At 57.8% G+C, this 22,992-nt stretch overlaps 1 protein-coding gene and 1 long non-coding RNA gene across 5 annotated transcripts in view; one reads left to right on the top strand and one right to left on the bottom strand.

Annotated features, from left to right (window-relative positions):
- The window catches only part of HIP1R (huntingtin interacting protein 1 related), a 28,237-nt gene that overhangs the window by 5,029 nt on the left and 216 nt on the right, over window positions 1–22,992 (bottom strand). The window contains exons 1-17 of one of the 4 annotated variants that reach the window (XR_003902602.1): window positions 9,028–11,663; window positions 8,123–8,265; window positions 7,813–7,869; window positions 6,565–6,645; window positions 6,100–6,176; window positions 5,714–5,775; window positions 3,823–3,963; window positions 2,911–2,968; window positions 2,732–2,807; window positions 2,426–2,566; window positions 2,258–2,319; window positions 2,105–2,177; window positions 1,840–2,023; window positions 1,668–1,756; window positions 1,466–1,582; window positions 1,236–1,337; window positions 780–974 (exon numbers count right to left, since the gene is read on the bottom strand). Coding sequence is in view for 3 of the 4 variants with exons in the window: in XM_029922365.1 (XP_029778225.1) it covers window positions 780–974; window positions 1,236–1,337; window positions 1,466–1,582; window positions 1,668–1,756; window positions 1,840–2,023; window positions 2,105–2,177; window positions 2,258–2,319; window positions 2,426–2,566; window positions 2,732–2,807; window positions 2,911–2,968; window positions 3,823–3,963; window positions 5,714–5,775; window positions 6,100–6,176; window positions 6,565–6,645; window positions 7,813–7,869; window positions 8,123–8,265; window positions 9,028–9,250 (1,881 nt within the window). In the remaining variant the exon portion in view is untranslated. Of the gene's footprint in view, window positions 1–779; window positions 975–1,235; window positions 1,338–1,465; window positions 1,583–1,667; window positions 1,757–1,839; window positions 2,024–2,104; window positions 2,178–2,257; window positions 2,320–2,425; window positions 2,567–2,731; window positions 2,808–2,910; window positions 2,969–3,822; window positions 3,964–5,713; window positions 5,776–6,099; window positions 6,177–6,564; window positions 6,646–7,812; window positions 7,870–8,122; window positions 8,266–9,027; window positions 11,664–22,992 lie in introns of those variants that run through there. The other 3 variants (XM_029922364.1, XM_029922365.1, XM_029922363.1) reach the window with 3 other exon arrangements.
- Window positions 1,574–3,692, top strand: LOC115277946. Its single transcript, XR_003902603.1, has 2 exons — window positions 1,574–3,144; window positions 3,251–3,692. It is a non-coding gene; the product is annotated as an uncharacterized LOC115277946 (long non-coding RNA).

Raw genomic sequence — 22,992 nt, 5'->3', positions numbered from 1 at the left:
GTCCTCTCTCTGCTCCTCCCCAGCTGGTTCTCTTTCTCTCTCAATAAATAAATAAAACTTAAAAAAAAAAAGTTGCAGGGGGGGTGCCTGGGTGGCTCAGTCGGTTGAGCGGCCGGCTTCGGCTCAGGTCATGATCTCACAGTAGTGGGTTCAAGCCCCACGTCGGGCTCTGTGCTGACAGCTCAGAGCCTGGAGCTTGCTTCGGATTCTGTGTCTCCCTCTCTCTCTGACCCTCCCCTGCTCGCGCTCTCGCTCTCTCTGTCCCTCAAAAATAAATAAAAGACAAAAAAAAATTTAAACAAAGTTGCAGGGAAATTGAAAACCACATACATTCCTGGCAGAAACAGAAATGGCACAGCCACTGTGGCTCATGGCATTACCCACAATGGCCAAAGTGAGGACAAGTCCAACAACCACCAACTGATGGACAAGTACACAAAATGCGATCTGGCCATGGGGCATGACTGGCCCACGACGCACCGAGCCCCACAAACGCCACTCAGGGAGAGAAAGCAGTCCTATGGCGTGGTTCCGTTCATGTGCAATGTGTGCACCAGGTCGATCCAGAGGCACAGAGCAGGGAGCAGGGGGCAGGGGCCCTGCCAGGGGCTGGGGCAGTCAGAGGAGTGGTGGGGATTAACTGCTTTGGGGGTGAAGTGTCTTTTTGGAGCAGTAAAAATGTTCTGGAAGTACAGGGCAGACACAGCCCTGCGGACAGGCCCCTGCCCAGCTGTTACTAGGAAGGGTGGGGCGGGGAGGGTGCTGGCGCAGGGCGTCACCTTGTCTGCCAGCTGCCTCTGCAGCTCAGCCGCCTCCTGAGAGCCACGCTGCTGCTCCCGGCTCAGCGCCTCCTCCTTCTCCCGCACCAGGCCCTGGGCCGCCCGCAGGTCCGCCTCCCGCCGCTGCATCGCGCTGCTCAGTTCGGCCTTCTCAGCACTCAGCGCGTCCAGCCTCGAGTTCAGCTCCGAGCCGCTCTGCAAAGAGCCGACAGGTGAGCCCGGCTTCCCGAGGCCTCGCCAGCACCCCGTCCCCACCCAGGTCCGCAGACCGCTCCTGAGAGCCAGGTTCTTGTTACCGTCCCCTTAGAAAACTTCCCAAAGACCAGGGCCTGTCCCCACCTCCCCTGGGTCAGCCATACCCCAGGACTGAGCCAAGCAAGCAGCAGGTGGGCATGGCCCCGCTCACGGGAAAGAGGACCCTGACCCCCGCCTGCCCCCTCCCTGCAGCAGCCATACCTCCTCTGTGCGGCTCAGGGCCTCCTGGGTGCGCACCAGCTCCCCCTCCTTGGCATCCAGCTCCCTCTTGAGCTTCTCTAGCAGGTCAGTCTGCTCCTCCAGCTGGGACAGGGCAGCGTGTCGAGGGTGAGGGTGGGGGTGGGGGTGGGGGTGGGGGTGGGGGTGGGGGTGGGGGTGGGGGAAGGGGGAAAGGCCAGGGCCACAGGGGCCCATGCATGCCTGGGCCGTACCTTTAGCTCAGACTCCCGTCTCACTTGCTCCATCTGGAAGGCCAGCTGCTCCTTCACCCGTGCCACCTCCTCCTGGCTCTGCTGCGTCACCGTCAGCTGCTTGGCCGTGTCCGCGTTCTGCGCAGGTGAGGCGTGAGGCACGGGCTCACACCCCGCCCCCGCGGGGCTCCCCTCGGTGTCCGCCCGCCACGCCCCCACCCACCTTCCTGAGCAGCTCAGCGTGGGTGCTGATGAGCTCGCTGTGCTTCTCCTTGAGCTTCTGGTAGCGGGCTTCAGTGGCGCTGGCCCTCTCTGCAAGGGGCAGGAGAGGCGCTGGTTCCCGGGCGCCTGCCTCCCTCCCCCACCGCCACCCCCCTGCCCGGCGGCCCACGCACTCTCGGCCTCCTCGCGCAGGCCCTGGCTCCGCTGGGCGTCGCGCTGGGCGGCCCGCAGCTGGGCCAGCTCGTGGCGCAGCTGCTCATTGTCCACCAGCGCCTTCTGCTTCTGCTTGCGCTGCTCCTCCAGCTCGGCCTCCAGCGCGTTCACCTGGCCCTTCAGCTGTGACACGTAGCGCTGGGCCTGCGCGCACAAGGACTGGGGTGTGGGACCCCCGCCCGTGGGTGTGCCACGCAGCCCCAGCCCCGCCTCCCCTGCCCTCACCTCCAGCTTGATCTTCTCCAGCTCCGCACGGAGCGCCTCCACCTCTCTCTTCAGGGTCTCGATCTGCACGTCCCTGGGGACAGATGGCCTTCAAGGTCAGCCCCGACCACAGCTCAGCCCCCACTGCAGGCGGCACCTGGGCCCTCACCTCACCTATCATCCTTCAAGGAGCCATTGGGGGGTCCGAACGTCTGCTCAAAGAGGTCAGCCACCACCTGCCACACAAGCAATGGTGACTCACGGCCCCAGGGCCTGCAGGCCAGAGGAGGGCAGGGGCAGAGGGACACCCGACCAGAAGGGGGTGAGGGTGGGGGACCTCACCGCTGGCTCTGCGGCAGGAGGCCCCGTGCTGATCTCGATGAGGTTCTCGGGCTCCTCGTCCTCAGGGGCCTCCTCGGGGATCACCACCACAGGCTTGATGTGCTCCGCCAGCGCCGAGGCCCGCAGGAAGTTGGGAGGCCCCTGCGGGAGGGGCGATGAGTGGGAGGTGCTCACGGCCCGGAGGAAGCCCCCCTCAGTCATCCCCAGGGCCCAAGTAGGGACCCCTGGGCACTGGGGTCCCCCAAGCGCCCAGAGTGGGAGCAAGGCTGCAGCCCAGGGGCAGCCGGGGCGGGGGAGCACAGGTACCTCAGGCAGCCGGGGGATCTGGATGAGCCGCTTGAAGTAGAGCATGTCAGAGGCTCTGCGGAAGAAGTTTCTGAGGCTGCAGGTGGGGGGCAGACGAGGGGAGGTCACAGAGCAGCCGGACCCGGCCAAGCAGCCCCAGCTCACCAGGCTGCAGAGGCTCCTCCCTGCCCGGGCCGCACCTGTGGAACTGCTCATGGAACCGGTCCCTGTGTCCTTGCAGGGTGTCAGCTGGGAGACCTAAGGGCAAGGACATTAGACAGGACTTCCCCTCTGCCCCTGCTCTGTGACCTGCAAAGACTTAACCTTCCCTCTCTCCCTCCCGCTGCCCCTCTGCTCCGCCACATTCTAGAAACCATCGTAGAGGAGAGAGCACCTGCTGCCTGGCCAGGCTCCCCACCAACTGGGAGAGAGAGGTGAGGGGAGACCCCTGTGAGGGTGTGCTCTTGACTCTGAGGTAGGGGAGGGGATGGTCGGGCCACTGTCTTGAGCACAGCAAGCCTGACCAGCGTCTGCCTGCAGGGGGTGCTGTGAAATCGCTCTGGACTCCAGCCTGGGGTGACAGCATTCTAAAAGCTCATTCATCCCAGGCCCATGGGTCTCAGGATGGGGTGTGGGGACAGAGACCTCTTCAGAGGGTCCTCCAGGGCCAAACCCTCTGTGAACACTAAGGAGGCGACGTGCGCCTCTTTGGATGTGTCACACGAGGCACCACGGGGGCCTGACCTCAGATGCAGGCGCCCCGGCAAATGCCTCCTCCAAGACGAGGCGTTTCAGAGAACTGCAAACGTGTAAAACCCACGGCCCTCTTCTCCCCGAGTCCTCGTGGTGGAGAACGGCGCTTTCCCACCCCAGCTACACTGTTTCTGTGAACGGGGAGTGTCTGACAGCGTGGACAGAGCCTGCTTGGGATTCTCTCTGCCCTGCCCCCTACATCTCAAAAATAAACATTTTATAAAAATAACTATTTTTTAAATGTCTTGGTTTTCATTGCTGGTAACAGTCAAGTCTATAAACATTAGCCACCTAAACATGGTCCTTTGTGTCTCTGGCTGAACCCTCAGGCAGAGTGGCAGGGGGTCTGGGGGACTTACAGGCATGCAGCTTGAACATGAGCTTGACTGTGTAGTGGTAGAGGTGGCTGCAGTCCTGGATGACCTGGATGAGGGGAGCCAGGCGGCACTGGCCCGAGGACATCTGGGACACAGCGATGGCTGTGTTGAGCTGCCGGAAAACTGCAAACAGAGGTGGAGGGAGGAGGGTGCGCATGGGAAGCTGGGATGCGGCCTCGGTGACAGGCACAGTGAGGAGAGTGCAGAGCGCCAGCCCCACGCCATCACCTCGGGGCATCGTCAGAACAACCCTGGGAGCGGCAGCCTGGGGACCTGCCTTGCCAGTCCCAGCCAGCCAGGACAGCTCTGTCCCAGGTCCTCGGATGCCGACACGCTCCGAACTGCCAGGACAGCAGCCCCTGTGCTTTGGCTGCCCCGGACACTGGGGGAGCCCTCACAGACTAGGGCAACAGCAGGGTCGGGGCAAAGAGAACGCAGCCCGGCTCAGCGAGGGTTTCCCCAAGACCCTCCACGCGGTGCACCCAGGAGGAGGGGCTGCAGGAATGGGGGGACCTTAATGGCCCTGTACCCGTGGGCGTCGAGCTCCCCCGGAATCTTCAGGAGAAGGAGGCTTGAGGCCACATAGCTCATGTTACAGCTGTGCCGAGAGTCACACGGCAGCCAGACCAGGACTTGGTTCTGCAAACCCCAAGTGACCCCAAACCTCACTTGCTCCCGGGGTCAATCTCCCCTGTCCCTGACAATCAAGCCTTTCATTAGATCAGCCCAGTAGGAGGGCCAGGGACAAACATGAGGCTGCCCCCACCACGACCAGCCTTTTCTCTAGGGCAGGAAGAGAAAGGACAATGGGCAGACTGCACGCCAGGGTGGCCCACACAAGACACAGATGCCAGGACAAGCCCTGGGGCCCTAATCCTCACTGGGCCTCGGGTGGGACCGTTTGCAAACCTCCAAGCCCAGGAGGGGAGGGATAAGGAGCAAGAAGCAGCTAAGTACGGACCTCTACCCTCTAAACCTTAACTTTCAATCACATGTCACGTCAAGTACGTTTTCCTATAAAAATTGAAATACACATAAATACTACTTGGGGTTTGATAAAAGGCAAAGCTCTCTCTCCACTGAGGGGCCTCCAGGAAGGTTCTCCAAGGAGCCACCAGTCTGGGGACCACTAGGCTGCCCTTCTACACGCTTTGTCAAGAGGTCAGCCTCGCGCAAGGGGTTGGGCGCCCAACTGTGGGTCTTCTCTGTCTTCCCTGGTAGGGACCGCCGTGAGAAGCACGTCTTGACCCTGCCAGTCACAGGTTGGGCCACACTCCCCGCTGGGACCTGGGCTTCTCCGGGTGCAGCTTGGAGTCCGGATTCAGGAGTGCCAGGAGGCTGCCCAGACCCACCTCTTTCAAATCTGGATTTTCCCTTAAAAAGGCATTTGCTACTCCTTCTCCAACAAAGAGCACTGAGTCACCCAACAAGCCGTCCTGAAGCTGGCTCCTGGGACGATCAGCTCTGCAGCCCCGAGAGGGCGATCCCCCCAAGGTGGTGAGCCCCCCGAACCTTCCTGCGCAGCAGCTGCGGGGCCCCTGGGCTGCGAAGTCTATGACTCACAGGCCTTTTACAGCCGGAGACAGGCAAGATGACCAGACCAACTCTCTCCTGAGTGGGCTTTGCAGATGCCCGATGCCAGGTGGTGGGGGTGGGGGGCCTGGGTCAGGTGGTGCCATGCCCCGGACCCCTCGGCGCCCTGCTGGAGCAGTCAGCACCTCCCCCCATGTCCTGGGGGCACCCAAGGGTCCCGTTACCCCCTCCCGGCAGGGGCATGGACACCAGGGGCAGGGTAAGCTGGGTGGGCTAGCTTCTCGTCCGGCTTGGAGCCCTGGGGAACCCAGGGGCCAGGCCTCCTCCTCGGTTGGCTTACCTGATTCAGAAAGCCTCAGCTCGCAGTCCATGTAATCAAACATCTCCACGGTGAGCTGGAAGCTACGAGGGGAAGGCGGGGGGCTGAGCGGAGGGGCAGGAGGCTCACCCCATGAGAGCCCCCCCTCCACAGGTGGGAAGGGGAACAGGGTTCATCCATGCGCCTCTGCACAGGACGGCCATCTTTCAGCCAAAGAGGCGAGATTCCAAATAAACCCCAGCCCTTGAACTTCAGCCTCATCTTCTAGGAGCAGGACCCTCTGCCCCAGCCAGTCATTGATGAGAGCCTGGCCTCTCGGACCCAGAGCGTGGACTGCTGAGGCAGCCCCGGGGAAACTGAGGGAGGAAGGAAGCGGTGCCAGGCAGCCACACTCCCGAGGGACTCACATGTTGTTGACATCAGTGCCAGCAGTCTTCTCCAACACTTCGTCTGTCACTTCCAGGCCCGCAGGAAACTGGGGGTGCTATGGAGAGAACACCCCCACTCAGCTGAGGGCCATGCTGGCCCTGGCCCAGAACTGGTCTGGCTTCCTAGGAAAGGAGGAGAGGCAGGGGACTTGCCCTGGGCACCAGCTGAGGGGGGTGCAGGTGATGGGAGAGAGGGACAGGGGAGAGGGGGAGGGAGAGAGAAAAGGAGGAGTCCAGCTAGGGCAAGAGGCCGCCTGGAGTCGAGGGCAAGGTGGACACCATGCCCAGCATCAGCGGGAAAAGTCTCAAGGTGCCCTGAGCACCCCCGGTCTCCCCTCAGGTCAAGGCTGGGACACCACAGATGCCACCACGTGGCTTCCCAGCACATCACAGAGAAAAGCCCAGGGTCCCGCACCTGGGGTCCCCTGACGTCGCACAAACTACCTTGAGGTGGAAGGAGATTTTGGTCAGCAAGAGTTTGGTGTAAACGTTCACCAGCTGTCCGTAGCGGTCATGCAAATGTCCCTGTGGAGACAGGAGCACCAGGGTGAGGGTCTCCTGTCCCAGGAGCGTGCCCACAAATCCTACGGGACCTGTTGGCACTGCAGGGCCGACGAGAAAGCAGAGGCGGGAACGTGCAGGATGCCAGCTGAGCGTCCCTCCTCCGCCCGCCCGCACGCACACCGCTCGGCCCTCCAGAAGGGGCCAATGCTTCCCTCCTCAGCCCTACGCTTTGTCTGCGCTCTTTAATTTTTGGGGTTTTTTGTTTTTTAATTTTAGTCCTAGTCCTTCTTGCCAGGGAAACTCTCGTGAGAAGGCAGCTCCTTGTCCAGGGCAACAGGCCAGCTCAGAGTCCGGACACTTGATTAAAATGCTGGGGGCGGCCCGAGGCACATTCTGCCGGGTGTGTGTACACAGGCTCCCGGCCGCCTGCCCAGTCACCTCCGAGCACCGTGGCCGCTGCGGGCCCGACAGCTGGGCTGCGTCCACAACTGCCACCACGGGCAGTGTTTTCTTTACTCCAAGGGACATCTGCAAGACAGGGCGGTGCGCGTCCACCCCAGCCGGGCCTCCCTCTGCAGCTCAGCTCCCAGGGGCTGCCCTGCCCCCAGCCTAGCCCACACAGTCCCGGCAGTCCTCCCAGGGGACAAGTATTAGGTCACAGGTCTTGTCCCCCACCCCCAAATTCCCTGAGGGTCTTAGAGTAGACCTAGAATACAAGCTCTTGGGGCTCCCAAACTTTTTATGGGTAAGAATCTTTTGGGAAGCTTTTTGAATCCTGAGATTCTAAAACAGCTGGTCTGGGCTGGGGTGGGGGACAAGGAGTCTGTACCCCTCCCATCCACTGTAACTGCCAGTCAGACACCCAGACTCAGGTATCGCCACATTTTCCAGCTCACAGGGACCAAAGGGCTGCTGAGTTTCCGGAGGGGTTTGGCACTTCCCGGACAAGACCTTAAAGGCAAGGCTGTTTCATTTACTGAAGCCTGTCCACCCTCCGTTGTCCCCCCAGATAACATGGTGACTTCTGCCCCAAGGAAAAGGAGGAAAAAGATGGCCATCTGCAGGGAGCTCCCTTTCACTTGGCCCCCCGCGCGAGGGGTCAGCACGCCGAGCAGGACTGGAGCTGGACTTCCTGGACGACACCCTCCGCAAGGTGCCAAGGCCGCCGCGCTCGCTCCCGGCACGTACCCACAGATCTCCGATCTCCCGGATGTTGCTCCGATGGCGCTGGCAGTCGTGCAGCACCTGCAGCACGGCGGGGAGACGGGGAGAAGAATGAAGAACCACACCCACGGGGGGGCGGTCCCCAGAATATGCACCGCCCATGCTGGCTGGCATGCTGAGGGCAGGGAGGGATGGACACAGGTAGACATGGGGACAGGCCCTCATTTCACAGGGCCACTGCCCTGCCTCCCTGGGGGGCTGGTCTACTCAGGCGGCAGCAGGCGGAGGGCCCAGGAGCCCCGCCCCCTCAGCGCCAGCAGGCAGCACTACTCACGTTCGGGTGCCCGTCTCGGAGGACCTTGTGGAGCACATGGCAGAACTTCCAGCTGAGGATGGAGCTGCTGGGAAGGGGCAGACCAATGGCGTAGGACCAGAAGGTGAAGGCCCCCTTCTCATGGTGGGTGCCCAGGATGATGCCTACCAGGGTCAAGGCCAAGTGCAAGAGGCAGAGACTCAAGTGTAGGGAAGGCTGCGGTGCTCAGCGGGTGCAGTTGAGGGATGCAGGGGGCAGGTGGGTCCCTCACTGATGGCCACCCAGAACCTTCTCTCCCAACGCCCCTCCCCCTCCATGTCCACATGAGTCCACCGAAAGCTACAGTTTCCTGCCAAGGTCAAGCCTCACAAATTTAACCAGGCCCAACAGCCTAAGACAACAGACAGTGCCCCCAGATGGCACTGAGAATATGAAAGCAGCAGAGCAAGGCAGGAGGCCCTGCCGGGCCGGGCCACACGAGCACGTGCCTTCTCAGGCCTCTGTCTTGTCGAGGGCACACCTGACAAAGCTCTGGTGGCCGGTCACCAGCCCCAATTCACTTCCCACCAAGTCCACGGTCAGAAACAATGCAGGCAGGGATGCCTGGGGGGCTCAGTCAGTTGGGCGTCCGGCTTCGACTCAGGTCATGATCGCGCCGTTTGTGGGTTCGAGCCCCGCGTCAAGTTCTGTGCTGCCAGCTCAGAGCCTGGAGCCCGTTTCAGATTCTGTTCCTCCCTCTCTCTGTGATCCTCCCCTACTCGTGCTGTCTCTCTCTGTCTCTCAAAAATAAATAAAAAACATTAAAAAAAAAAAAAAAAGGAAAAAAGAAACCAGGCATGGCAAGCCCACACCCTCCTCTCACTCCCCTGCCTCCCCTCAGAGCCCAAGAGGCCAGCGGCCCGCCTGCCCGGAGCACGGAAGGATACGCCGGGCATGCTTCTCCTTCACGGGGGCCTCCTGGGTGTTGATGGCTTTGCTGATGCTGATGGCCTGGGGGGCACAGAGGAGGCGGAGGTCAGACACCCACCAGGCCGACTCCCCCAGAAGATGCAGGATGGAGTCTTCCCGTGAAAGGAAGGTGTAGAGATGCAGAGGAAAAGGACATTCTCTCAACCTACAGGAGCTCTGAAAACTTCTTTCACTTGACATGTACAGCTGAAAATGAGTTAGCACCTGATGCCAAAACGCCCCTGGGAGCCTTCTGGGGGCTAGGAAGTGAGGATGGAGGCTGGCTGGTGGCCGCAGGAGGCCACCTCTGGGCAGACACCTGCGAGTGCGTAGCTCACCCCAGAAGAGGAGCCCCTCCCGGGCCCCAGGGGGAGCAGCCAGTAGCAACAATGTAGCATCCTCCGCCCCATCCCTCCTGAGTCCTCATGGTGCTCTGTGAGGACATGTGTCATCCCCCACATTACTGTGGGCAAGGCCACACTGCCACTCCATGGAAACACAGGACAAACCCAGGTCCTGTGGCCCACCTGCCACACAGGCCCCCACCCTCCTCGATGTGGACAAGTCCTAACTCAATGCCCACCCTCAATGAAGCAGATGGAGACTGTGGCCCTACTGGGGGGATCCACTCAGCATACTGCTGTCACTCGGGCACGGAGCAGGCAGCCATGTCATTTGTGGGCAGGGGTCCTCACCCATGTCCACCTGCTGGGGTCCTGTCTCCTCCCCTTTAGCTCAGGGCCTCTGCAGCCAGAGGCTTCCTGGATGGGACTGCTCCCTCACCAAAGGGCCCCGGCTTTACTCGGGTGTGTTTTATTCCTCCCCCTGTGGGCAGGCTCCTCAAGCCCCTGTCCAGCTGCCCCACACTGAGTTAGGGACATCAAGGTTTGTGGCTGGACAAGAGCCACCTGGGTCCATTGGCAGGAGCGACAAGCAGGTCCCCAGCAAACCTACCAACACTGGTCCTTCGCCAGAGCCCACAGCAGCCTGGCCCCCAGGCCGTGCTAGGACCTGCAAGGCTGAGCAAGGGTCAGGGCTGCCATGTGCCCTCACCCTGCAGCCTGGGACCCACGCCAGCAGGTCAAGGCCTTGTCAACAGGACATACTTGTATGGTGGCCCGACTCAGACAGTAGGGAGGGGAGGGGGCAGAGGGAGCCCCATGGGGCAGCCCCGACACTTGCTTTCTTCTCAGCCTAGAGGCCGCCATGCTATCCACCTCCAGCGTCCGCACAGTATAAACGCCCGGCCTGGCGAGGATGCGGTTTCACCTCGGCACACGTCCACCCTGAACCAACTTCAGGCCTAGCTGGTAAGGCTGTGAGGTTCCCTCGGTCCGTAAGAAAAGCAACCCCACAGGGGTGAAGGCAGGCCTCTCCCATCAGGCATGCAGCTGCCGAACCCGGCCCAGCCCTCCCACCATAGAGCCCACCCACCAGACACAGGGGTGCTGACCCCACACCAGGCCTCTCAGGGGCCTCTCCTGGTGTCCCATCCTTGGGTCCCAACAGAAACCCAGACAGGCTCTGGCTTCTCTTATTCCCAAAGCCGCAAGGAGCCAGACCTGGAAGGCTTCCTCGGCCATCTGTTACCGACCCTCTGCCAGCACGGCCTCCCTGAGGCCTCAGCGCCTAGCTTTGTTGAGCAAGCATCACTGAGCAGCCACTGGGAGAGAGGCCAAGCCCTGGGCCTACTTCTCCCTGCCCCATGTAATCACCACACGCCACCCAGGCAGACCTCTGTCCACCACAGTGGTGGTGACATTGAAGATCATCAAAGGCCATCGCCTGGGTGATTACACTATTCCAGGCGTAGGCAACACACCTCCAGCAACAGCCGTAGGAAGTAGGCATGAGCCCACTTTCCTGAAGAGAAAACTGAGGTACAGAGAGGTCAGGCATCCTGTCTGTACGGCTACTAACGGCAAATCCAGGTCTGGCTGACTGCTGTGTCCTTAGCGACTCTGCTGTACAGCGTCCCAGGCTCCTCCCTCCCATACGGGCGCAGAGCTGGGAAGGGGCAGGCAGGGGCGGCCGTGCACAGGGCACCATTGCGGGGGCCACACCTCCGCCAGCAGCAAGCAGCTGCCACCTCCTAAGCCGGGAACGCCAGTCTCTGGGGGTGGGGGTGGGGGGCGTGTAACCCTATGCCCCAGCTGCCCCGACACCTGAGCTGGCTCTTCTGATGACTGCCACCTGGTCTAGCCTGACCTGGAAGATTCCAGGCAAAAGCAGAGCTGAAGCGACACATGCAGAACAGGCCCAGGAGGAGGCTGTAGATGCAGAGATGCAAGCCCAAGTCAGAGCAAGCTGCAGGGGCTCCTGTGTTAACGGATCCCTCTCTCTGCTCCCCGTCTTGGGAGCCAGCAGCTGGAGAGCAGAAGCAGGGGCCCGCCCTAAAGGCACAGGCTGGCTAGGGAGGGAGGGCAGTGGTGGGGCGCTGAGCAGGGAAGGAGCAGGGAGGCGGCTGGCTTCATGCAACCTGGTGGCAGGAGAGGGGAGCGTGGCCGAGTGAAGGGTGGTGCCAGGGTGAGGCTGTCATACCTCCCAGCCTTCCCCCAGGTCACTCAACACAGCCTCTACTTCACCGATGGTCCAAATGTATACTAAGCACCCACTCATCACTGGGTCCTGGACCCCTCAAAGGACACCCCCACCCCCACCCCTTTTGAGTCTCTGTTCCCCAGTCCCCTTCCTGCTGCCACCCTGTCTCAGTCTCCTGATTTAGCGCTTTTCCATGTATGCAGCTACTCAGCACCGACAAGCAGAGCTTCCTTATTTGTCTATTATCCGAGTGTCAGAAGAGCCATGAGGGAAGGGGGCACCTGGGGGTCTCAGTCGGTTAAGCACCCGACTTTGGCTCAGGTCATGATCTTGCAGTTCATGGGTTCGAGCCCCCCATCAGGTTCTGTGCTGACAGCTTAGAGCTTGGAACCTGTTTCAGCTTCTGTGTCTCCCCCTCTCTCTGCCCCTCTCCCACTCGTGCTCTGTCTCTGTCTCAAAAATAAACAAACTATAAAAACACTAAAAAAAAAAAAGCCATGAGGGAAGTGAGGGAAGTGGTTCTGCCTCTCCGGTCGCTGCTGTCCCCCAGCCCCTAGACGGTGCCTGGCACACGAAAGGTTTCCCAAAGCGGGAGCCCCAGTAAGATGTGGTGCCTTGGGTACACGGCAGGGTCTGGGCATCAGGCTCCTCCTCTCTCCCCACCCGCCCTCCCAGTGCCGGCTGCAGGAACAGGGTCCGTCCTGGGGTGGGAACACGGCCCCGTTGTGTGCGGGGCAGCAGATGTGCGGGCCGGGAAGCCTCACAAGGAGGCACAGTGCTCACACAGAGGGAGTCTGTGCACACTTCACAGGGCTCGCTTTTCCTACCAGGCACAGCAGCCCAGCCTCGTCCCGGGAGGGGGTGTCAGGCTCTGGGGATGCCCGTCTGCCTCCCTGGCCTGCCCTGAGTGGGCTGCAGGGGTGGGAAGAGCTTCGGGGTTCTTAGTGCTGGGATCTACACCGGGCAACTGTGACGCAGCTCAGCTTCTAGGGTTTACAGTCACAAGGCGGCTCTGACGGCAACATTTCCGTCCACATGGCAGGGTATCCTCACAATAGCCCTGACAGGTGGCAGGGAAATTCAGAGGGGAACCCAGCACCACCATGTGGGTTCTCCCCTGTCCTGGTATAGCCACCTAGGCCAGAACTACCCCAGCAAATCCGACAACAGCAAATTTAATCCCTCATGGCTGGAGGGATCAATTGTCATGGAGAGAAACAGCCCGATCCGGGCCTCGGGTCCAGGTGGAAAACCCAGAGCTGGGGAGAAAGGTCCTGGGGTGGGAGGGAGGGCAGGTGGTGGCTGTCTGGGGATCTGTCTGCTTATCTGACTCCCGGGGAAAAGGGGGAACAGTTCCCTCGACCTTCCAGAGGTTGGATGGGGGGCCAGGGGGTGGTTCTCAGCACTGCAGGAAAGCAGGCCAAGAACAGTGGGGAATTCCAGGACAGCCATGAGACCCCGGGAAGGCCCAGGAGGCCTTAGGTGGGAGCTGGAGGGTCTGCAGAGAAGGGTTTCTTAGACCGGGAGCACGAGACAGTGAACGGTCTCAGGGGCATTCAGGCCATGGCTGCCCTTTCTATGCTGGAAAAAGCCAACAAGTCCACATCCCAGGCCCGGGGCAGTCACGTCGCATGCAACCCTCCACTTGTTCCACCCGGTGTCTGCACGGTGAGCGCCTGACCTTCCGAAGGGCAGAGGCAGTACAAGGCGGGAATAGGCTAAGGAATCGGAAGGCTCTAGCATGCTCTGGAGACAGAAGCAGAACCGCCAGCATAGGGAAGCTGGTAAAAGGTGCATTTCATGCCCCAACGACAGCAAACTAGGCTCAATACCTTGATAATAAAATGATGTTTATCAAGATCAGCCATGTGCCAGGCTGAGTGCTGGGCACTTTGCCCATATTACCTCACTTAATCTCTGAAGTAACTTTAGGAGGAGCCAGATGAGGAAAATCAAGCCTTAAAGAGGGTAATCACTTGCCCAAGGTCATAATAATGAAATGTTGACCAAGTGCTTTGGCCCTGCCAGGCATTGCTCCAAGTGCTTCGCTATTGACTTGACCCTCACCGCCCCCCCCCTCCGACCCCACCCCCGTTAACCAGAAAGGGAACCTGCAGGCCTGGGCCCAGGCTGCCCGGCTCCGGACACGGCCTTCTCGGCCACCACGCCCCCACTGGGTCCCGGAGGAGGGAAGTTGGGCCGAGGAAGCAGTGCGTCAGCAGACATCCTTCTCTGTCCCACGGCAGGAACCCAGCACCCCCAGGGCTGCTGCCACCCAGGGAGGACCTGGCCCGACTCCAAGTCAGGATGCACATTCTGGATCAGGGATTTGTTCAAGCCTCAAGTAAGAACATCATCGGGGCAGCAGCCCGAGAAGTTCATGTACCCCCACGGCTCCCCACTCCTGTGAGCAAGGGCCTCGGACTCTGGGCTCTGACCTTCGTCTCTGCTCACTCTGGCTCCCTCCCAGGGCAGCTCCTGTCTGGTGGCCAGGACAAGCGAAGCGTGGGGAGACAATCCAAGGACCAGGCCCGACAGAGCGGCCAATGACGCCCATCCCTAGATGAGCAGCTGGCAGGGACACGCACCAGGAAACATCCCAGCAGGTGCTGGTTCGGGAGAGGAAACCCGTGAGGCGGCCAGGCCAGGACTGGAGCCACAGCAGGTGGTATTGGAGAGGCTGGGTGCCTGGTGGGGACTCCAGACAGCAAAGCCAGATGACCAAGCCTGGAAACTCCAGTGGCCAGCTGCTCACAGCAACCCAGTCCCTGCCCCAGGGGCTATGAGGCTTCACAAAGAGCAGAGAGGGGCCTGGGGAAGTTTGGGAAGAGCCCCACAGTCAAGGAGGGCAGTGGGGAGGAGAAGCCCAGGAGGACAGAACAAAAGTGTGGGCATCTCACAGAGCCCCAGCTCCTCAACCCAGCGTTCACCAACATCAGTTACACTGCTGTTGTGGTTTTTCTTTTATTACTTATTTTTTGAGAGAGAGAGAGAGACAGAGCATGTTGGGGGAGGGACAGAGAGAAAGGGAGACACAGCTGAGCTGTCAGCACAGAGCCTGACGCAGGGCTCAAACTTACACAGACTATGAGATCATGACGTGAGCCGAAGTCAGATGCTCAAATGACTGAGTCGCTCAGGTGCCCCCAGTTACACTGTCCTGCAAACCCACAGCCCTTGCTCAGCAAGGGGCTAAGGGGCTGCAGAGGACACAGCCCTGGCTGTCCTCTGTGAGAGCAGACATCCTAAAGACACCTTTGCCAGGAGACCCGGGGCCTGGGGACAAAGACAGGTCTTCTCAGCGGCCTGACCAGTGACACCATCGCCCCGCAGCCTGCACACACAGTCACATCACCCCATCTCATGGGATGGGAAGCCTTCGCTTCAGAAACTTCCCCCTTCCACACAGAGGCTTCCCCATCTGGGAAGCAGGAATGAGACCCCTGGGTCTTCTAGAATGCAAACATGCATAAAGCTTGTCCTGAACACCTTGCTGGGTTTCAGCCACACACTTCCCCTCTTCCTCCTCACGGGGCAAGCCGCGTTCCAGCCTCCGGGCACATCTCCCATCACCCAGCTCTCAACTACATGCTTCTTCCTGGACAGTCTTCCCCAGCCACCCTCCTCGGAGAGTAGCCCATTTACTTCCCCGAGGCCATTTATTATCCGAAACCGTCTTGTTTACCACTTAGTCTCAGCTTTCCCCTCTGACCCCCGAACAGCTGTCCACAGCACAAGGGACTCTGTGAGTCCCGCTCCCTGCTGTCTCCCCAGTCCCCAAACCCGTGCCTGGCAGTCAATAAATCTTTATTGGATGAGTCAGAGTGAACACTTGAATGAACAAAAGCTCTTTCACATATATGTTCTGGTTAAATTCAAGGCAATGTCTTTCTCCAGCTAATAATTTAACCACTAGTTAAATAGTAAAAGCAACTATAAAGTAATTTATATTCTTAAAAATCAATCCTGAAATGAATCAGACTTAAGCTTCCTTGTGCTGTTATCATGACACTTCACAGAGACACTCCATGGGACACAAAAGCATCCTTCAAAGACCCAAGGCACGGGGACTGGCAGAGAGGTGGGTTATTCTGCTTTAGCATCTCCAGAGTTGTTTGAAGGACAGAGAGACTTCATTCAAAGGCGTTTGCCATCTCAAAGGCCACTGCCGAAGGCAAACACAAGATTTCTGCAGCTGAGCTGATGTGGTCACATGTGGGGTGGGGAGGCTTGCTAATTTTGGCAGATGGGAAGTCAGTGACGCAACACTGGCCCCACCCCGATTCCTTCACCCGCTCAACTGGCATCTCCGGTCGTCCACATTTAGTCCCCACTCCGTCCTGGCCCTGCGATCGCCCAGTTTATGGAGGGGCAGGACCTGGTCGATGCCTCCAGGGAGTGGCTTCCCTCTCACCAGGATGGGATACAGCTAACAAGTGGCAGCCGGTCCCAATGCCACTCCTCCCCAGGGCCCTGCAGGTGACATGCAAAAAGGAGGATGCCACAGCCCCCAGTCCCGCCTCCACAGGCTGCCTCTGAATGGGCATGGAGCTGGCCTGAGCGGCTTCCTTCCTCCACCGGTGAGATCACTCCACAGACCTGTCTGTCCCACAGGCCAGGGGGCTGAGTCACCCCCCGGAAGGCGGACCGGCTGCAGTTTGAGGAGTGTGTTTATTTCAACAAGAGAAGACATAACCCTGCCTGGACTGAACTTCTCTCAGGGGGCGCAGTCCTCCCCTGCGGTGGGTGCCTTGGGTCTCTCAGGTCTCACCAAGTGACAAGCGTCAAAGAAAGGAGACCCGCTGGCCCCACGGCCTCCGTTCAGCACACACACAGCACTGGTGTCTCCTGAGCCATGTGCTCCTCGGTGCTAGGACGTCAGAGGAGCCAACAGGGTCCTGCCTGAGGCTCTCAGGGTTTGGCGGGTAGAACTCAGGGGCTCAGAGGGGGAAGCGATGCCCAGCTGGTGAAGCCATGGCCACTCTCTGCGCCAAGTGTCTCAGTTAGCAGACTGGGTTTCCCTGACCCTCGGCCAAACGGGCCTCGACTCCAGAGTTTCCACTGCAGCTGTGGGACTGAGCAAACCAGCGCCCAACTGGGTTTAGTTCACAAGTGGCCTGGCCTGGGGCAGGCTGGGATGCTGGCCTGGGGGCAAGGCGCTGGCTTCCCCACCACCCCCCCAACCTCTCTGGGGCTTCTCTCAACCTCCTGGGGCCTCCCTGAGAAGCAGTGAGCACTCGGAGGCTCATTCTCCCAGGAAGAGGCTGCTCCCCACTGGCGTGCGTCCACCCACCCCTGCTGCAGATCAGCTGCTCTTCCAAACAGCCCTCGCGGCCCCCTCTACAGACAGCTACACCAGGGGCCCAAGGACAACCCAACATGGGCACCGGTCTCACTTCTGCTCTTCTGCACACAGCAAAGCACCTGCCACACAGCTGCCTCGGCGCCAGGCCGTCCTGCACTGTGAAGGGCCACAAACCCTCCCGGGGCAGCCCTGGACGCGTGCCCGGCTGCATCTCCACTCTGCAGCAGGTCCTGCTCAGAACGGCTCTGCCAGAGCGCGCCTGGCCGCCTTCTCGGAGACAAAAACTCTAGGAGAGGACGAGGGAGGTCTTCACCTCCCTGGGGCACACCCCAAGGCACCAGGCACAAGCCACACCGTAAACGGTCCTCAGAACATCTGGTGGGGGCAAGGGGCCATTGACAAGAAGAAGGGGAGAGGAAAGGATGAGCAGCCCCAACCCCACCTCAACCTGGACCAACAGGCCACCTGACACCCAGAGAGCAGAGGGAGATGCTGGGGGATTCTGGCAGCCCAGGGAGCAGGAAGTGAGGTGCCTACCTGAGCATCACCAAGGGGAGGGCATCCTGGCGTGGGACGGCAGTGCATGTGGCAGGAGGGGCACCGCCCACCACCCATGACCCACCCCAGCTGCCCCGGACTTGGGCCAGGAGCAGCACCCTTGGGGGGCCGTGCGTCGGCCTCTTTCCCGCCTTTTCAGAACGCCTGGGCTCACCTCCTTCTTCAGCCATCACCCTGTCTGCACAGAGGCGGGCACTGTGCCTGCATGCGGGGGCCTCAGGCCCCCCCCCACCAGTAGGGCCGAAGTGGGAGAGTTCTGGCTGTTCCCCCACATGGTTTAGAGTTCTTCCCAAAGTCAGAGGCCAGGGAAATGTTTTTGGTAAACATTTAAATGAGGCCCAAAAAGGGGTTAATGACTTAGAATACCACAGCGTTTAGGGGCACTGGGGTGGCTCAGTCGGTTAAGTGTCTGACTCGTGGTTTTGGCTCAGGTCACTATCTCCTGGTTCATGAGTTCGAGCCCTACATCAGTCTCTGTGCTGACAGTGTGGGGCCTGCTTGGGATTCCCTCTCTCCCTCTCTCTCTAAAAATAAATAGAGGCGTTTGGGGGGGCTCAGTTGGTTGAGCGTCTGGCTTCGGCTCAGGTCATGTTCTCACAGTTCGTGGATTCGAGCCCCTTGTCAGGCTCTGTGCTGACAGCTCAGAGCCTGGAGCCTGCTTCCGACTCTGCGTGTGTCTGTCTCTCAAAAATAAATAAAACTGTTAAAAAAAATTTTTTAAGATTAAAAATAAACTTAAAAAAAATGGGTACCTGGGTGGCTTAGTCATTTAAGTGTCCAACTCACAGCTCAAGGTAGGAGTTCAAGCCCCAAGTCCAGCTCTGTGCTGGCAGCTCAGAGCCTGAAGCCTGGTTCAGATTCTATCTCCCACACACTCTGCCCCTCCCCCACTTGTGCTCTCTTTATCTCAAAAAGAAACAAGCATTAAAAGAATTTTAGATACTACAGTGTTCAGAAGGAATAAGACACAAAAGTAGATGTGCTTAAGTGTCTGCCAGTCAAAGACTTCAGAGGGAGTGATGGGCATATGCAGGACCGGAAGTTAGGGCAGAGACCAACTTGTGCAATATGGGAGTCGGAAAGAATATTGCGTATTTAGGAACGGCTCTCAAACTCCAAATCAAGCCAAGATTCTAACGAAAGAGTTTCTGGGAGCCTGGGTGGCTCAGTCGGTTAAGCATCTGACTTTGGCTCAGGTCATGATCTTGTTTGTGATTTGTGGGTTCCAGCCCTGCGTCAGGCTCTGTGCTGACAGCTTGGAACCTGCTTTGGATCCTGTGTCTTCCTCTTTCTCTCTCTCTGCCTCTCCCTCGCTCATTCTCCATCTTTCTCTTACTCTCAAAAATGGATAAACATTTAAAAAAAAAATAAAGGAGACGCTAAAGAATTCCTGGTTAGGGGACTTTAAAAAAAAAAAAAAAAAAAAGAGACCAATTCCTGGGGCTTATCCAGGCGAGATCTCCGCCATTTTCACACTAACATTTTAAAGACACCCCCCAAGTGATTCTAATACTGGATGGCCCTTATAGGTAGCCGCTGGTCACGTGTGGCTACTGAGCACCTGAAGCTATGAGCCCAAACTGACATGCTGTGTCAAACACACAACAGAGTTTGAACACTCAGAAGGAAGACTTGAAGAGGGGCACGTGAGTGGCTCACTCAGTTAAGCATCTGACTCACGATTTCAGCTCATGGTTCGTGAGTTGGAGCCTTACATCATGCTCTGGGCTGGAAGCTCATAGCCTGCTTGGGATTCTCTCTCTCTGCTCCTCTCCTGCCCATGTGTGCATGAGCACACATTCTCTAATATAAACTTAAAAAAAAAAAAAAAGAGGAACACCTGGGTGGCTTAGTCAGTTAAGCGTCCGACTTTGGCTCAGGTCATGATCTCACGGTTTGTGAGTTCGAGCCTCAAGTCGGGCTCTGTGCAGACAGCTCAGAGCCTGGAGCCTGCTTCAGATTCTGTGTCTCCCTCTCTCTCTGCCCCTCCCCTGTTTGTGCTGTCTCTCTCACTCTCAAAAATAAATAAAACATTTTTTTAAAAGAAGGAAAAGAGAAAGAAAAAAAATAAAGAAAAAAGAAGGAAAAGGGGAAAAAAGAGGGAAAGAATATAAAACATCCCATTCAGAAGTCTTACAGTGATTACACTTTGAAATGGTTACATTCTGGATACACTGGATTAAATAAAATACACTATTCAGATGAATTTCACCTATTTACTTTCCAATGTGGCTACAAGGAAATCTAAGATGAAACGTGTTGTTGCTATTAGACTGCGCTGCTCTAATATGATTGGGGGTGACAGGTCCTGAATGTCAACAAGCATGAATCTTCACAAGATTTTGATTTCCAGGTCTGGAAGATTGGCCCTATGAGCAGTTTTCTGCCTGCTTCCTGCCCGCCAACCCCCCACCCCCTCCCCACACGCATACACATGGTACCCTTAACACCTGGGTAGTCTTACCTCTCCATTTCACACTCACCCACGGGGCTTGGCTCACTGAGCAGCGTGGCCCCCCGCCGTCCTGACCTGAGAAGCAGCTTTTGGGCTCCAGCTCTTTATCTAGCAGACGCCTAAACCCCAGAGAAGCACAGGGACTCACAGATAAGGAAAAAGCAAATCTGAACCTTAGCATTTCCTATCTTCGGCGTCCTCGTGCACGGTAAGCCCCCAAAGATGGCTTTCCTCTCTGGTGGAAGTTCTGAACTAGTTTTTTTTTTGGGGGGGCGGCGGGGAAGGAAGACAGCTGGCTATTGGCAGACCACCGCACCCCGGCTTTGCATTCTGTGTGTATTAGCACCCTGTTAACTGCTGTAACAAATCGCCCTGAACAGTGCCTTCAAACAACACACGTTTATCACCTTGCGGTCTGGAGGTCAGAAGCCCCACGCAGGTCTTCTGGAGCTGACCTCAATGCACCAGCAGCGCTGCAGGTCTTTCTGGAGGCTCTGCAGACACTCCGTTCCTCGCCTTCGCCAGCTTCCCCAGGGCCGCCAGAGGTGCTCGGCTGGGGGGCCCTTTCTGCCAGGAAGCCAGCAAGGCCTCCTCCTGCCAGACCCTCCCTCTCGCACATTTAACGGCCTGGGCCCACCTGGCAAGCCCGGGATAACTCGAGCCTAGTTTAAGGCCAGCTGATCAGCATTTTCTCACTATTACGTATTCACAGGTGCCAGGAATTCGGATGTGGCCACCTTCGAGGGGCGGCCTACCTGAGGGTTTCTCTATACCTTAAAACAGCCCTAGAAGGCAAGTGCAATACCTCTATACAGATGAGGAAACAGAGACACGAGTTAAGCAGTTGGCCCAAGGACACAGGCTAGCAGCATCGCGGTCTACCTTCTGTCAGTGCTTTCCAGGACATGCCATCTTTTTAACACCACAGGCTCTTTGCAGGTTCAGAGTGCAGGTACGCAGCATTCTGCAGTATTCTGCAGTATTCCATATCAAGAATGTGACAAAAACGAAAAGCCACTACTCCGGTGTTATCTCTATTTTGAAAAGGGGTTTTAGCACCAAAAGGGCTGAAGTCACGGGGAAGAACAGACCAGCTGTCTGGACGCTCCCCTGGGATTATACACACACTCACACACACCAGGCAACAACCACAAGCACGGAGGAGGCGGGACTGGTCTCCCTGAACTCTCCTGACTGGGGTGGGGAAGGGACCTTTGCAAAACAGGGCGTGGCCTGTCAGGAAAACTAACATGGAAGCATTTTTCTGACTCCTGATCCAGGAGCCCAAGGACAAAGGTGAAGCTGGGAGATGGTAATGACAAATTCCAAGCCAGCTAAAGTGTTCCCCGGAAATGCAGGGCACAGTGGTCAACATGAAGACAGAGGCAGCGTGTTCCACAGGGACAGTGGGCCCGTGAAGTGCACGTGCCATTTCCTGTCCACAAAGAGACACGTAAGCCCCAACGTCAGCTTTCTGGGTCCTTTCCACCAATGGGGCCTGGCTGGCAGCTCACTAGATATTTCTGGGGCCGAGCTAATTAAATATTAACCGTGCAAAAAATCTACCCTCCAGTCCTCAGGAAGCCACTCTGAAGACCAGCAAACCTAGACACTGAACCCAAACTCCATCTTTCCAGGAAAAAAAAGTCAGGAAAGGATAAATCCTAGGAGATTCGTCCATTACAAAGCTATTCATTATTAAGTAACCCTCTCAGCTCCTAAGAAAAACCCACCTGGTGAAAACAAAACTAAACAAAACACTTTCTTGTTTACAGAGCCAACCACTAAAATGTAGGGACCCATATCAGAGATTCTTTCTCTTTGATATTAAAGTTGCCCTTGACTTATAATTACTTAAAGAGTAAGATCAGTAAAACTGGCCCTTTAAATTCCATCTCCTCTCTGTAGCAATCCGACCTCCTTAGAGCTCCTCAAAAGCACGGGGAGAAAAATCTAAAAACCAGTGAATAAAGCTTTCGACAAAACCCAGATTCTAGCTGCCAATTAAATTTTCCTCTCCATCTTTGCACATGCTCCTGACACAATTATGTATTAATGACTTTAAATTAAATGCCACATCTGTTTTTATGATGGGCTGCCCCGCCCCCCCCCGCTGAAGAGGCCAGATGATGATGATGATCACAAGGATAAATTAATAATTTTCAGGCAGGTGGGTTCCAGCGCTCAGCTTTCATAAAGCCTTGGTGTCCCCAAATTTTATTATCGTTTTCACTGTAAATCATAAGCACCAAGGTCAGCCGGTCGCCCTGAGTTTTCCTTATTTCAAAATGAAAGCTGTTGTAGACTGTATGCAGATAAACTTGATTTGAAAGCAACCGCGGAAGTCACTGCTCTGGGCAGGGACAGGTGGGAAGGAACTTGCTACAGCAGCAACAAATGTCACCACACCGCTTCACACAGGGCCACGAGGGGTCCTTTCGGCTTCCTTAATTTCTAAAGTAAAATTTTTCTGCTATTTCGGTCTTGGGTGACTTATTTTGGCAAATGAGTTGAGCTCTCCCCTCCCCTCCAGGCAGAAGAACACCTCGGTATTTGTAAAATAAAAAGGAACAGAAAGCCAGGAGCACAGGAGCGACAGCGTTTTGTGTTCTCAGCGGGAACACATGTACAAACACACACCCGCGCCATTGCTGAATTTTGAAAATAACCTTCCCAGGATAGGCGCGTGGGAAGTGCAGGAAGGGAGCCCCAAGGAAGTTTCTGTCAGGCGCCGGTATTTAATAAGGGGGTGTGAACCTATTTATATATGGGCCAGCGCTCGGGCAAACAAGTCTGGCTACATACGTGAAACTTTTCGCTCCACATATAATAAGATATTGTGCGGCCCTGGAAAACAGCTCGGGCGAGGAGGAAACTGGGAGTGTCCTTCAAGGAAACGCTCTGCCGCCGCGAGCGGGGGGCATTTTCACGCGGCCGGGAAGAGGGTGGCAGGAGCCCGCCGGGGAGGGGCGGCGCGGCCGGACACTCACGCAGGCAGGCCCCGCCGGGAGGCGCGCCGAGCCCCGGGCACACCTGACCCCACCTGGCTCACCGCCGCGTCTCCCCCGCCCTGCTCCCGGGCCA

Source organism: Suricata suricatta, chromosome 14, assembly GCF_006229205.1.
Source record: "Suricata suricatta isolate VVHF042 chromosome 14, meerkat_22Aug2017_6uvM2_HiC, whole genome shotgun sequence".
NCBI lineage: Eukaryota > Metazoa > Chordata > Mammalia > Carnivora > Herpestidae > Suricata > Suricata suricatta.
This window is presented reverse-complemented; position numbering and strand designations above follow the sequence as displayed.